The 13630-nt window shown below is 51.1% G+C and overlaps 1 protein-coding gene across 1 annotated transcript; it reads left to right on the top strand.

Annotated features, from left to right (window-relative positions):
* Nucleotides 1-5033: 5033 nt before the first annotated feature.
* Nucleotides 5034-6716, top strand: LOC122932255. Its single transcript, XM_044286602.1, has 2 exons — nucleotides 5034-5268; nucleotides 5363-6716. The coding sequence occupies exon 2, from the start codon at nucleotides 5394-5396 to the stop codon at nucleotides 6528-6530; it is 1137 nt and encodes a 378-aa protein (XP_044142537.1). The 5' UTR covers nucleotides 5034-5268; nucleotides 5363-5393; the 3' UTR covers nucleotides 6531-6716.
* The last annotated feature ends 6914 nt before the right edge of the window (nucleotides 6717-13630 follow it).

Here is a 13630-nt window from a genome sequence, read left to right as displayed (position 1 = left end):
AATGGGTGCATTTCTCTCAGTCACTACAAACCACTTTAAATTGTGGAAAGCAGCCAAGATTTGTCGGTGAAAGCTCGAGCCTCGCTAACTGAAATATGAGCACCTGCAGATATGTTCATTATATTTCCCATCAACTGAGGTAAAAAATGTACAGCAGAGCCATGTTTTATATATGGAATGTGCCTGTGCTGTTACTTATGAAAGCTGCAATATTAGTACCTTATAGCATCTCTTCGTGCTAATTATTCCCAGGGACAGGTAACCTCATCTGAGCTGCCATTTAGACACAGCTAAACAGTTACTGTATATATCAGACATTTCTAAAGAGCACAAACTTGTCAATGACTATGTACAGTATGGCAATTTTCCACTAACTTTTATATTCATATAGTATAGGGCAGTGATGGCGAACCTTTTACAGACCGAGTGCCCAAACTGCAACCCAAAACCCACTTATTTATTGCAAAGTGCCAACAAAGCAATTTAACCTGAATACTTCAGTCCAATATAGTATATCCTCTATGTACTTTATCATTTAGCTATAATATCCTGCCTACATTCAGTGCACTGCCTGTGCTGTTCATAGTGCGCCTGCGCTGATGAATAGCAGGAAAAGTCTAAGGCATACTGTACACCATACACTTTTTTCAGAGTGCGGGTGCCCACAGAGATGGCTCTGAGTGCTGCCTCTGGCACCCGTGCCATAGGTTCGCCATCACTGGTATAGGGTCCAGTGTTAAGCTGTATCAATAGTAGAATAATAAAAAAAAACAGAAGTAGTTGACGATGATCCACCGTATTGCCAGAGATTGGTGCTGGTTAAAATGGAAACCATAGTCTAATAAGCGACGTGGTTATCACTGTAAGACCTCTTTCACGCGGGCGGCCCGGATTTGCTCCAGATGCGTCCCCGGTGCATTGCGGGAAACCCGCGCGAGTGCTCACACAATTTCAATCAGTTTTGACTGTGACTGCGATTGCGGTTTAGTTTTTATCGCGCGGGTGCAATGCGTTTTGCACGCGCGTGATAAAAAACTGAATGTTGTACCCAGACCCGAACTTCTTTACTGAAGTTCGGGTGTGGGTTTGGTGTTGTGTAGGTGTTATTATTTTCCCTTATAACATGGTAAGGCTTTGTTCACATCACCGTTCAGCCTTTCCGTTCTCCTGCTCCGTTTAGGGGCAGGAGAATGGAAAGGACGGATAAGCACAAAACTGACGCCAAACTGAGTCAAACGGAGCCCATAGACTATAATGGGGTCCATTATGTTTCCGCTCAGAAGATGATTTTTAAGCGGAGACAAAAGTTGTGCATGCAGGACTTTTGTCTCTGCTTAAAAATCATCTTCTGAGCGGAAACATAACGGACCCCATTATAGTCTATGTGGTCCGTTTGACTCAGTTTGGCGTCAGTTACGTGCTTATCCGTCCTTTCCGTTCTCCTGCCCCTAAACGGAGCAGGAGAACGGAAAGGCTGAACGGTGATGTGAACGAAGCCTTATAAGGTAAAATGATAGCATTCTTAATACAGAATGCTTACTAAAATGTGGCTTGAGGGGTTAAAAAATAAAATAAATGAACTCCCCTCATACACTGGCATTGTCTTCTGTCTTCTTGTTTGAGGACCTGCAAAAGGACCTTTGATGTCAGGGCAGGTCCTGCTAAATGAAGATAGAAGATCCTTCTATCTTCATTTAGCAGGATTTGTGCTTATGTCACCGCGCTCACCGCGAGGTGAGCGTGATTACATCATCAAAGGCCTTTTGCAGGTCCTCAAAGAAGAAGATAGAAGACTATGCCAGCTGCGCGATCAAGTGGATGAGGCGAGTTAATTTATTTTATGTTTTAACCCCTCAAGCAACATTTTACTAAGGATTCTGTATTAAGATTGCTATTATTTTCCTTTATAACCATGTTCTAATGGAAAATAATACAGTAAATTGACTTTTATCAATTTACTAACATCATCTCCTAGCAAACATGCGTGAAAATCGCATTGCATCTGCACTTGCTTGCAGATGCTTGCGATTTTCACGCATCCCCATTCATTTCTATGGGCCCTGTGTTGCGTGAAAAACTCAGAATATAGAACATGCTGCAATTTTTACGCAAAGCACAAGTGATGCGTTAAAATCACCGCTCATCTGCACAGCCCCATTGAAGTGAATAGGTCCGGATTCTGTGCGGGTGCAATGCATTTACCTCACGAGTTGCACCCTTGCGGAATTCTCGCCCTAAGGGATCGCTTGCTCTCAGAGGGTCGCAATCACAGACTTCTTCACAGACAACAGGATTTAATGTCCAAACTTGTGCTTTATTTTGGCACTTCAGCACCCACACAAACATAACCATCAAAATAAACACCTTCCCCTCTAGGCACTTCCTAAGGCCCCTTTCACACGGGCGAGTATTTCGCGCGGGTGCGATGCGTGAGTTGAACGCATTGCACCCGCACTGAATCCGGACCCATTCATTTCTATGGGGCTGTTCACATGAGCGGTGATTTTCCCGCATCACTTATGCGTTGCGTGAAAATCGCAGCATGTTCTATATTCTGCGTTTTTCACGTAACGCAGGCCCCATAGAAATGAATGGGGTTGCGTGAAAATCGCAAGCAAGTGCGGATGCGGTGCGATTTTCACGCATGGTTTCTAGGTGACAGTCTATTCACTGTATTATTTTCCCTTATAACATGGTTATAAGGGAAAATAATAGCATTCTGAATACAGAATGCATAGTATAATAGTGCTGGAGGGGTTAAAAATAAAATAAAAAAATTAACTCACCTTCTCCTCTTGATCGCGTAGTTCCCGGTCTCTTCTTTACTTCTTTAATGATGAGCTGTGGGCTAAAGGACCTGTGGTGACGTCAGATCACATGCTCCATCACCACGGTGATGGGCCATGTGATTGGAGCATGTGATCTGACGTAACACAGGTCATTTAGCCCACAGCTAGTAAAGAAGAGACCGGGAACTACGCGATCAAGAGGAGAAGGTGATTTTATTTTTTTATTATTTTTTAACCCCTCCAGCACTAATAGTTAAGGCTGCATGCAGCCTGTTATTGTGGGAGGGGCCAGGTCCCCTTACTTAAACCCCCTCGTACAGCTCACCATCACCGCGCCCGCCGACCAGCACTTCATGTGACGCACGTCACTTCCGGTAAGCACGCGCCCCAGGTAAGTATCACCACGCGCCTCCCGTGGTGGGCTCTGGTCTTCCGTCTGCTGGGCCGTGGCCGACCGCTGGCCCGCTCCTCCATTCGCCTTCGGCCGCCGCAGGCTCCCCTCTCCGCCGTCCGGGGGCGTCCGTCCTCTCGCGAGAGGCAGGACGCATGCGCGGCGCCTCGGAATTTGCTCACGGCCGCACGCTGGCCGCCTGGGGGGGGGGGCCGCACAGAGGGGAGCCCAATCCCCCGCCACGGCCGGGCTTCCCACCCGCTGCCCGCCTCCCACACTCCGGCCGGGGCTGTCTCGGCTGGCGGCTGCCATGCCCCCGGTTGGGGCTGAGACATGCGGGCACCTTGTCCTCCCACCCCGGTGGGGCTGCCGCTGCTGTCTGCTCAGCCGGGTTGCTCAGGCAGCCGCCACCCGCGCTGTCCCGCGGCCACATCTTAGTCACTCATGTTGCCTGGGCCAGGCGCTTACTCCCCCACTAGTTAGCCGGGTAGCTTCCTCCCAATTCATGGCTCCGGCAGCCATGGATCCATGCTGGCCAGCCTGCAGTTGCAGGCAGGCCACGTCCCACTCCAGGCCCGGCCTGAGACGGCTCTCTGGTCATGACCAACATTTGGGTGGGCTGAGCCCTGGCACGCGGTAAATTGCCCATCACAGGTGGCCAGATGGGCAATTCACGGGCCACACCCCCTCCACGTCCCACATTGCCCCATTCAGGTCGCCGTGCCTGGCCCGGCATGTCCACCCCCAGGCCCGCTCCTGCCTGGCTGGCATACGCCACGGTCTCCGTCACACACATTCAGGTCAGATCCGTGGCGCTCCAGGTCGTTCACGCCCCGGCCTACCCACGGCCTCCCAGCGGGGCCCTTGGGGGCTCCGGCCTTGTTGCTCCCTATGTTCACATGTGTGTTCCTTTCCCAGGTGCCAGTAGCGTTCGTGGTCCCCGTCGTACCTTATCCCGACTTTCCCGACGTCAGGTTAGGTCCTGCAGAAAATCGCTGTCGGCCGCTCGCGGGAAAACTCATACTTGAGGGTTCAGGTAGGTAATCTGGGGCTGCTTCTGGCAGTTCCTCTTCCCGACATCCCGGGTTGCCTCCCAGGAGGCACGCGGGGATGTGTTCTCGCTCTCAACCCGAGACGTTCAGGTGTCTCCTCTGTCCTACTTAGCCTGAGGCGTTCAGGTGTCTTCTCTTTCCAGGTACCCTGAAGCGTTCAGGTGTTCTCTCTGTCCATCTTGGCCTGAGGCGTTCAGGTGTCTTCTCTCTCCAGGTTCCCTGAAGCGTTCAGGGGTCCTCTCTGTCCATCTTTGCCTGAGGCGTGCAGGTGGCTTCTCTGTCCAGGTACCCTGAAGCGTTCATGGGTCTTCTCTGTCCATCTTTCCCTAAGGCGTCCAGGTGTCTTCTCCGTCCAGGTACCCTGAAGCGTTCTGGTATCTTCTCTGTCCTTCCTTGCCTGAGGCGTTCAGGTGTCTTCTCTGTCCAGGTACCCTGAAGCGTTCAGGTGTCTTCTCTGTCCATCCTTGCCTGAGGCGTTCAGGTGTCTTCTCTGTCCAGGCACCCTGAAGCGTTCAGGTGTCTTCTCTGTCCATCCTTGCCTGAGGCGTTCAGGTGTCTTCTCTGTCCCAGCACCCTGAAGAGCTCAGGTGTCTCCTCTGTCCATCTCAGGCGAGACGTTCAGGTGTCTTCCCTGCCAGGGGCCCCGAGGCGCTCGGGTGTCTTCTCCGTCCACGGTGGCTGGTAGCGTCGGGGTCGGTCCTGGGCTCGTCGGCCTCAGGTGCAGCCACCTTCCCGGTAGACAGCCGGTGCTTTCAGGTCACGCATCGCCACGCGTCTCGGTACTCCCAGGCCCCTCCTCACCACAGTCCCTAGTCTCCGCCTCCTGGTGCCCTTCTTCCTGGTCCATGTTTTGTCCACGTCTCCCTGTCTCCACATTAGACAACACTACGCGGTGTCCACGCGCACCCACGATGGTTCCAGTCTCGCGCGGCATTTTTCTCATGTCACTCCTAACTTTTCCAGTCCTCAGGTCCAGCCGGTTCGTTCCCGTCCATCCTCTGACGGTAAGACAAGGGTGTTGATCCAACGCTCCCAGGTACGTCATCTTTTACGTTCATCCACGACCTTTTTAGTCGGGGTGCACGTCCCCATGACCTCTCCAGCGGCCGTATTGTTGTCTCTAATTCCAGGTGTTGCAAGGTCTCTGCTATTGTTGAAGCCATGTCACAGGTCTCTGACGTCGACGACACGTTGTCCCTCCCGGGTACGTCGGTCTCCAGCCAAGGCGGCCCAGTTGCCCTCCGAAGATGGACTGTGCCGAGGCTCGTTGCGGAATTGGCCAAGAGAGGCATCAGACACCCAGCGTCAGCCAGGAAGGCCGAGTTATACCGCCTATTGATGACCGAGCCCAGCGCTCCTGAAAGGGAAGATCCACCCCCAGCCATCCAGCAGTCCCTGGTGCTGTTGCAGGCCTCCTTGGATTCGCTCATCTCGTCCGTTGCCGACATCAGGACCAGGGTGGTGGACTTGGAGTCCAGAACACCGGCGTCTTCCCAGGCGGTGGTCCCCGTCTCCGATCCCCCTCTATTTCAGCTTCCGGCTCCAGGTACGTCCCCGGCTGCTCCGGTGGTGGCTCCTGCGCACTTGGTACCGGACCACATCAGGAGGGACATCTTGGCGGGCAAGGACGTGAATCTCGCGTCCATCCTGATTGCGTCCCACGATGCCGCAGACAACAAGACTTTTGACTGCGGGGAGGTCTCGGTGGTCCTTCGGGCCAAGGATGGACGTCTCAACCGCAAGCTCTCTGTCGTCGAGTTTGTTTTGGCCTTCGGCCTGTTTAGAGACGTGCTCTGCTCCGCTTTCCCGGCCCGCCGGGAGGAGCTGGACACGTATCTACACAGGGTCACTGGACTTGGGCACAAGTACGGCGGCACGGCTTTTTATGACTACCACCGCTCCTTCTCAGCCAAGGCCGCCGCCGCGCTTGCCCAGTTCCAGTTCTCCGTCAACTGGGCCATGCTGGACATGGAGTTGTTCTGCCAGCATTTCGCCGGCCTCCGGGCCCCCGCGTGTTCGACCTGCCAGTCGATTTTCCACTCTACTGAGTGGTGTCCTCAAACGGCCACGGCCCAACCAGACAAGGCTATTCCAGGCCCCTCTGGGGTCCCCCGCAGTCCCTCCACCACCGATAAGTTGGGTAGACCCATTGTCTACCTTGGCAACAGCCAAGTTTGCAATAACTTCAACTTTGGTTCCTGTCTATTTAGCGGTTGCAGGGCCCTGCACATCTGCTCCATCTGCTTCAGGGCTCACCCCAGGTCCACATGTCCCAAGAAGGCTTACAAGCGCCTATGACTAGCCGACTGCGACATCGACCTCCTGGCTCTCCTGTTACGGGACCATCCGGTGCCAGGGTTCGTGGACTTCCTGATCACTGGCCTCTGCTCCGGGTTTGACACAGGGTTGGTGGCACTACCCCATTCCAACTGGGAATGCGGCAATCTGCAGTCAGCCAGGTCAGATCCCAACGCTGTACAGGAACTCCTGAATTCTGAGGTGAAGAAAGGGTTCCTCCTGGGCCCCTTCAACCAGGTTCCTTTCTCTCGCTGGCGGATCAGTCCCATAGGCATCGTGTCCAAAAAAGATTCGAATAAAAAACGTTTGATTTACGATCTCTCCGCCCCCCATGATTCCGTCATCCCCAGCATCAATTCGCTCATCCCTTCTGAAGAATTTTCCATGACCTATGCGTCCATAGACGAAGCCATTGCCCTCATCCTTAGGGCCTGGAAAGGCGCCTGGTTGTCTAAAACTGACATAGCGGACGCCTTCAAACTGCTGCCCATTGCCCCTCACCTTTGGCAGTTCTATGGCATCAGGTGGGAGGGCAGGTTCTATTTTGCCAACAGGTTGACCTTCGGCTCAAAAAGCAGCCCGTGGTTATTCGACCAATTGGCGCAGGCCCTGCACTGGATCCTGATCCACCACGGCAGCGCCCCAGCGGTCATCCATTACCTGGACGACTTCCTCCTCATAGAACCTCCGCTATGTCGGCCATCAGGGCTGCTCTCCCTCCTGGAGATCTTTGCCGCCCTTTCCATCCCAATTTCGCAGGGGAAGACCGCGGGGCCGGTCACTTCCATCACCTTCCTGGGTATTGTCCTGGACTCAGACAGAATGGAAGCCAGGCTTCCAGAGGCAAAGCTGTCCCAGATACGGGAAGTCGTGGCCAGGGCCATCACCTCTTCCCAGGTGACCAAGGTCGAGCTACAGTCCATCCTGGGTCGGCTGAACTTTGCCTTAAGGGTCATGCCCCAGGGCAGGGCTTTCATTTCCCGGCTGCTCTCGCTCCTTCCCTCAGCCTCCGAACCCAGCAGCATTGTCCACTTGGACAGGGCTGCCATGGCAGACTTGCGCATGTGGGACAGCTTTCTGTTATCTTGGAACGGGGTCAGCCTGTTTGTCCCCTCATGGTCCCAGTCATCTACCAGGGTGTTTGCCGATGCCGCAGCATCCCGGGGTTTCGCGGCCATCTTCGGGTCCCAGTGGCTGGCTGGCCCATGGCCTCCTCAGGTCAGTTCCGACCCTCAGTCCCTCAGCTCATCACCGTTCCTGGAATGTTACCCCATCGTGGCGGCCGCATCCGTCTGGGGTCACCTCTGGGCGAATTCCAGCGTCATGTTTATATCTGACAGTCAGGACCTTGTGGACATCATCTCCAAAGGCCGAGCTAAGTCGGCCAGGGTCATGTCCCTGTTGCGCAAACTGGTCTGGCTGGCCATGACCCATAACTTTCATTTTTCATGTTCCCATATCCCAGGTGCCAGCAACACGGCGGCCGATGCATTATCGAGGTTCAATTTTCACACCTTCTTTCAGGTATGTCCAGAAGCAGACCGGACCGGGGCCCGGATTCCCGGTTTCAGCGACCTGATGTTGGACTGAGGTCTCTGCTGGCAACCGCCGAGGACCTCAGGCACCGATCCCTTTCGGTCAACACGGCTCGCAACTACGGCACAGGTTGGAACCACTTCCAGAAGTTTTCCAGGGACCATCCCCAACAGGATATGTCCTTCATTGCGTACATCATGGCTTTCATGGCCCATTGCCATGTCACCCTCAAGCTGGCACCCAGCACCATCCGTTTATACCTGGCCGGGGCGCAGCATTTCTTAGCCCTTCAGAACCCAGAAGTACGCGCAGCGTTCACATCCCAAGCCGTCAAGGCCACGCTCAGGGGCATTGAGAAAAACAGTAAAGACTCCAACCCGTCCCGTCGGCCGGTCTCCGGTGAGCTGTTTAGGCAGCTGTCTGCATCCCTAGATGGCAATCCTTTTGGCCATTTCACTAGTCTGGTCATCAAAGCCGCGATGTACCTAAGCTTCTACGGCTTCCTTCGTCCAGGAGAATTTTCAGTTTCTTCCCTGAAGACGGTCTTCCTGAAAAAGAAGCAACTATCCTGGAGCCAGGATCATCTGGTATTAAGCCTGCCTTCCACCAAGACGTCCCAAACCGGTCCTCCCATACTGATCCGTTTCTTCAAGTCCGGGAACGCCTGGTGTCCGGTGGTGGTACTCCAACATCTCCTGGGTTCCACACCATCTCCAGATCCAGAGTCTCCGTTGCTGCCATTCCAAGGGAAACCCCTATCCACGCCACAGTTTGTCTCCCACATCAGATCCCTGGTCGCAGGGTTGGGGGTGGACCCCAAAACCATATCAGGACATTCGTTCTGCATCGGAGCGGCTTCCAAGCACGGGACGCCTCCGCACGTCATCCGTCACATGGGTAGGTGGAGATCTGCCTGTTTTTCCCGGTACATCCCGGATCCGCTGACTGAAACCCGACAGGTATTCCGTTCCTTGGTTTTGTAACCCTGTTCCACACGCATTAAACAGCAGCACTTCTCCTACCTGGTGTCTTTTTGGCCCTCTTTTAGGCAGTCTCACGTCCCGTGGCTCCAGGCACACCCCAGCCACTGTCTAGCCCCCTCCCGTCACCTTACTGACCGTGGCCGCGGCCACAATTATACTATGCATTCTGTATTCAGAATGCTATTATTTTCCCTTATAACCATGTTATAAGGGAAAATAATACAATCTTCAGAACATCAATCCCAAGGCCGAACTTCTGTGAAAAAGTTCTGGTTTGGGTACCAAACATGGCGATTTTTCTCGCGCGTGTTCCCGCAACACACCCGCCTCTTATCCGGGTCAAAAATATGACGCCCGTGTGAAAGAGGCCTAATACAAAGTACTTTTCTCTGACTCACCTCTAAGCACAGCTAGACAGGGTCTCAGGCTCCAACCTTAGCAGGTCAGCTCACCCAACATAAGTCCAGACAGGGAAAAGATCCGGCTACACGTAGCCTCGTGGCCCCTCAGCCCTCCTGGCTGAGACCACCCAGAGCCTCTGTAGGCCTCTGTTTTAAGTCCTCTCTTTCCAGACTGACACACAGAGGGTTGGTTTTATCCCTCCTTGATTACAGCAGGCCTCACTTGCAATGACCTCAGACTTGCAGATCCCACTACCAAACCTGTCCACAAGTCCAAATGAAATCAAGCCCAGAACAAATTGTAAACAAAACTGTCTCAGCAAACTATGCTTTGCTGAAACCCCTGCAGCTTTCTGGATTTTATTTATCTCACCCAGCTGAGGTACCTGGGTGGGATATGGGATATACACGCCTTCCAGTATTTATACTGTCCATATCACCACATCACCTAAGATTGCAAGAAAAGTTGAGATTTCAAAACCCCATTGGGGAGATTTATCAAAACTGGTGTAAAGCAAAATTGGTCTAGTTGCCCTTAGCAACCAGATTTCACCTTTCGTTTTTCAGAGCTTTTTTGGAAAATGAAAGGTGGAATCTGATTGGTTGCTATGGGCAATTAGGACAGTTTTTGTTTACACCAGTTTGATAATTCTCCTCCCCCCTCACCATGTGCACAAACCAGTATTCAAACAGCGCATGCGCTGCAAAACAGTCGAGATACTTAACAGTGCTGCATGAACGCTCCAGGTGAAATCCACATGATCCATTACAGTACAAAGAAAATATTGTCCATATTTAACCTGTTATCTGTTACAGTATAGAAAAATTTGATTCGGCAACTTTGCCAAGATATTTGTTTTGTTCTGAATAAATTTGTCACAAATCACTATAAGTCAGGCATACCCAGGCCACTCTGCCTTAGGGCTGTTTCACACGAGCGGATGCCGTGCGTGACATCCACTGTGTGAATGACAGCCAAGACCCGATGCGGACAGCAGAGGCACGGAGAATTAACATGACTGATAATGTTCCGTGCCTCTCTGTGATCTCTTTACTACGAAATCACAGTGAGATAAAGTTGCTTCTGCTGTCCGCATCGGGTCATGGCTGTCATTCACGCAGCGGATATCACGCACGGCATCCGCTCGTGTGAAACAGCCCTTGGGTTACAGCCACACGGAGAGGTCATTCTGCGGGCAGGTTGCAGCCATGCTGTGGTGAAGAACCGCACGGCCAATTAACCCGCAGCTGCCTTTCATTTAATGATGAAGAACACATTGTATAGTTATTTTTTATTGTTAATGGCCGCACGGCACCTTTTAAATAGGGGCTGTTGCTGGTATGGGGTTTGGCTGGTTAGGTGGGAGGACAATATGCATATTATTGCTATTCTTGCCTGCAATTTCCTGCAGGTTATTTGACAGTAAACACAGAATATTAATTAGCTCTGGCATATTCACTTCTCCGACCCCAGCGCTTTCCTGTCCTACAGGTGGGAGCCCTTCTTCTGCCATCTGCTTTTCCTACTTTTCCACATAATCTAATATTGATTATCTTGCTGACTTTTCTAGAACATGGAGACTTTGAAAGGTGATTTGGAAGAAGTAAAGTCAGCGAAAGATGAGGATGGTAATTATTAAGATCTGGCCCTCCTAAGGGGGGCGGATGGTATTGGTTGGCACGCTGGCACCGGAATAATAAAGGCATTTATCTTATTGGCATTAAATTACATTTACAGCTTATGTAGAAATAAGTAATAACTAAATCAAATAATAACTAAATCAAATTGTACTCCCCCTACACTCTCCCACTCCAATATTCTTCTATTAATCATTTTCAGCAACACTGTCCCTAGCGCATGAGTGCTTGCCACGTCTGTCCCTATGCTCAGCTCACAGGACAATGAGACCGTGTGGGATGAGGGTTTTATTGGACTGTGACATCACAGGGGGATTGCTATCTTCAGATTGGCTGGCTACAAGACATTATGGGTGATCTTGCGTTCCTGAGCTTGTCTCCTCAATGGTTAGTTAAATTTTGTAACACATGCAACCGCCATTTTAGGGAAACCTGATTCGTTACCACGAAGCACAAGGAATTTAGGATTCGTTTAGAATTGAAGTTTTCAAATGCTTTCATTCACTCAACACTACTTAAAGGGAACCTTTCACCGAGATTTTGGGTATAGAGCTGAGGACATGGGTTGCTAGATGGCCACTAGCACATCCCCAATACCGAGTCCCCATAGCTCTGTGTGCTTTTATTGTGTAAAAAAACGATTTGATACATATGCAAAAATAACCTGAGATGAGTCAGAGCTTGAAAATATGACTCTTCTCTGGTCACACAAGTAAGATATGACTCTTTTATGTTAATTTCCATATGTATCAAATCGGTTTTTTAACACAATAAAAGCACACAGAGCTATGGGGACTTCCCTTTTTTAGCAAGTCGGAAAAAGTGTAAACCCCCCCAAATATGCCTAAAGCTACAGCATGCTGTTTGTTTTTTGTTTTTTAAACAAAAACCAAAACATCACCTAATTAACAAAAACACCATTACCAAAAAAGGCTTGTGTGTCCTTTTATATTTTACATGGACCTTCAGTTAACATCTGGAACTGGCATTTTTACTGCTTAGCCATATACTGAGGTTCACCGGAGGATCCCATTAACTATAATGATGCATGAGTGCTGGGTTTCATTCATCGAGTCATTGGCGACACCTCTATACAGGCCGATTATCGGGTACAAGCGTGTATACTAATGTTCATTCCTGATAATAGGCCTGACAATTGTGCAGTAGAGTTGTTGCGATACCACATTTTTTATTTGGTTTCAATACCATGAAAAAGTATTGCGATACTCGATACCATTCGATACTACGCGAAAAAAATTTACCAAAAAAGCCACGTGCATTCCGCATTTTTAAAAATGGCGAATCGCGCAGTTTTTATTTATTTTTTTCTGTTCCGGCATTCACCATCTAGATTTTTTTTTATATTTTAATAGTTTGGAATTTTCTGACGTGGCGATATGTAATATGTTTATTATTTATATATTTTATATGTGAAATTGGGAAAAGGGGGTGATTTATACTTCATATTTTGGTGGGGGTTTTTTTTTACTTTTTTTTTTTTACACTTTTAATTTATTGTCCTATCATCCCTTGTCCTATTCAGCCTGATAGATCTCTATCAGGGTGAATAGGACTTCACACTGTCCCTGCTGCTCTGTGTTTTGTGCACACAGCATCAGGGATGTTACCATGGCAACCAGGGCTTCTGTAGCGTCCTGGCTGCCATGGTAACCGATCGGAGCCACCAATGATAATTACCCTTTTATACAGGAGGCGGGTACTGGCAGATCAGCGGCAGTTAACCCCTTAGGTGCCGCACCTGAGGGGTTAACTGCCGCTGATCGCAGCTCCCTGTCAGGGGCAGGGTGCCGGCAATGCGATTCTGCTCCCGGCACCCACCTCCAGTATTGTGTTAAAGACTGACTACTTTATATGGAACTCCAGACTTTCACTATTAGGCTACACAGAGCGGCGCCCAGCGATGTCCCAGCACTCACCATTAGTCCTGGGCGCCGCTCCGTTCGCCCGCAGTGCCCCATTACTGTCTCCTCTCCTCCTCCACATGCTGCTGATTACTATCAGAGCGATGGGAGGAGACATCAGCTTCACTAGTGGGCGTTCCTTCTCCCTGGCTGTAGCGCTGTCCAATCACAGCGCAGGGAGAAGGAACGCCCACTAGTAAAGCTGATGTCTCCTCCCATCACTCCGATAGTAATCAGCAGCATGTGGAGCAGGAGAGGAGACAGTAATGGGGCACTGCGGGCGAACGGAGCGGCGCCCAGGAATAATGGTGAGTGCTGGGACATCGCTGAGCGCCGTTCTGTGTGGGAATAGTCCTATCATTGGTGGCGCAGTGCGCCTGCCCCTCCTCCGCCCCTCTCTTCTCATGGGTGGCACAGTGCGCCCGCCCCTCCTCCGCCCCTCTCTTCTCATTGGTGGCAGCGGCAGCAGCACAGGGGGGAGGGAGGACAGCTTCCTTCTCCCCGTGCTGCTGAGAGAACATGAGCGCGCCGATAGCAGCGCGCCCATGTTCAGAGATACTAGACTGCGCAGAAGCGCAGCCCAGTATCGAAAAAACAGAAATCCTGGTATCGTATCGATA

This window comes from Bufo gargarizans, chromosome 1 (genome assembly GCF_014858855.1).
Source record: "Bufo gargarizans isolate SCDJY-AF-19 chromosome 1, ASM1485885v1, whole genome shotgun sequence".
Taxonomy (NCBI): domain Eukaryota; kingdom Metazoa; phylum Chordata; class Amphibia; order Anura; family Bufonidae; genus Bufo; species Bufo gargarizans.
Note: the sequence above shows the minus strand (reverse complement) of the source record. Positions and strands in the feature narration are given on the sequence as shown.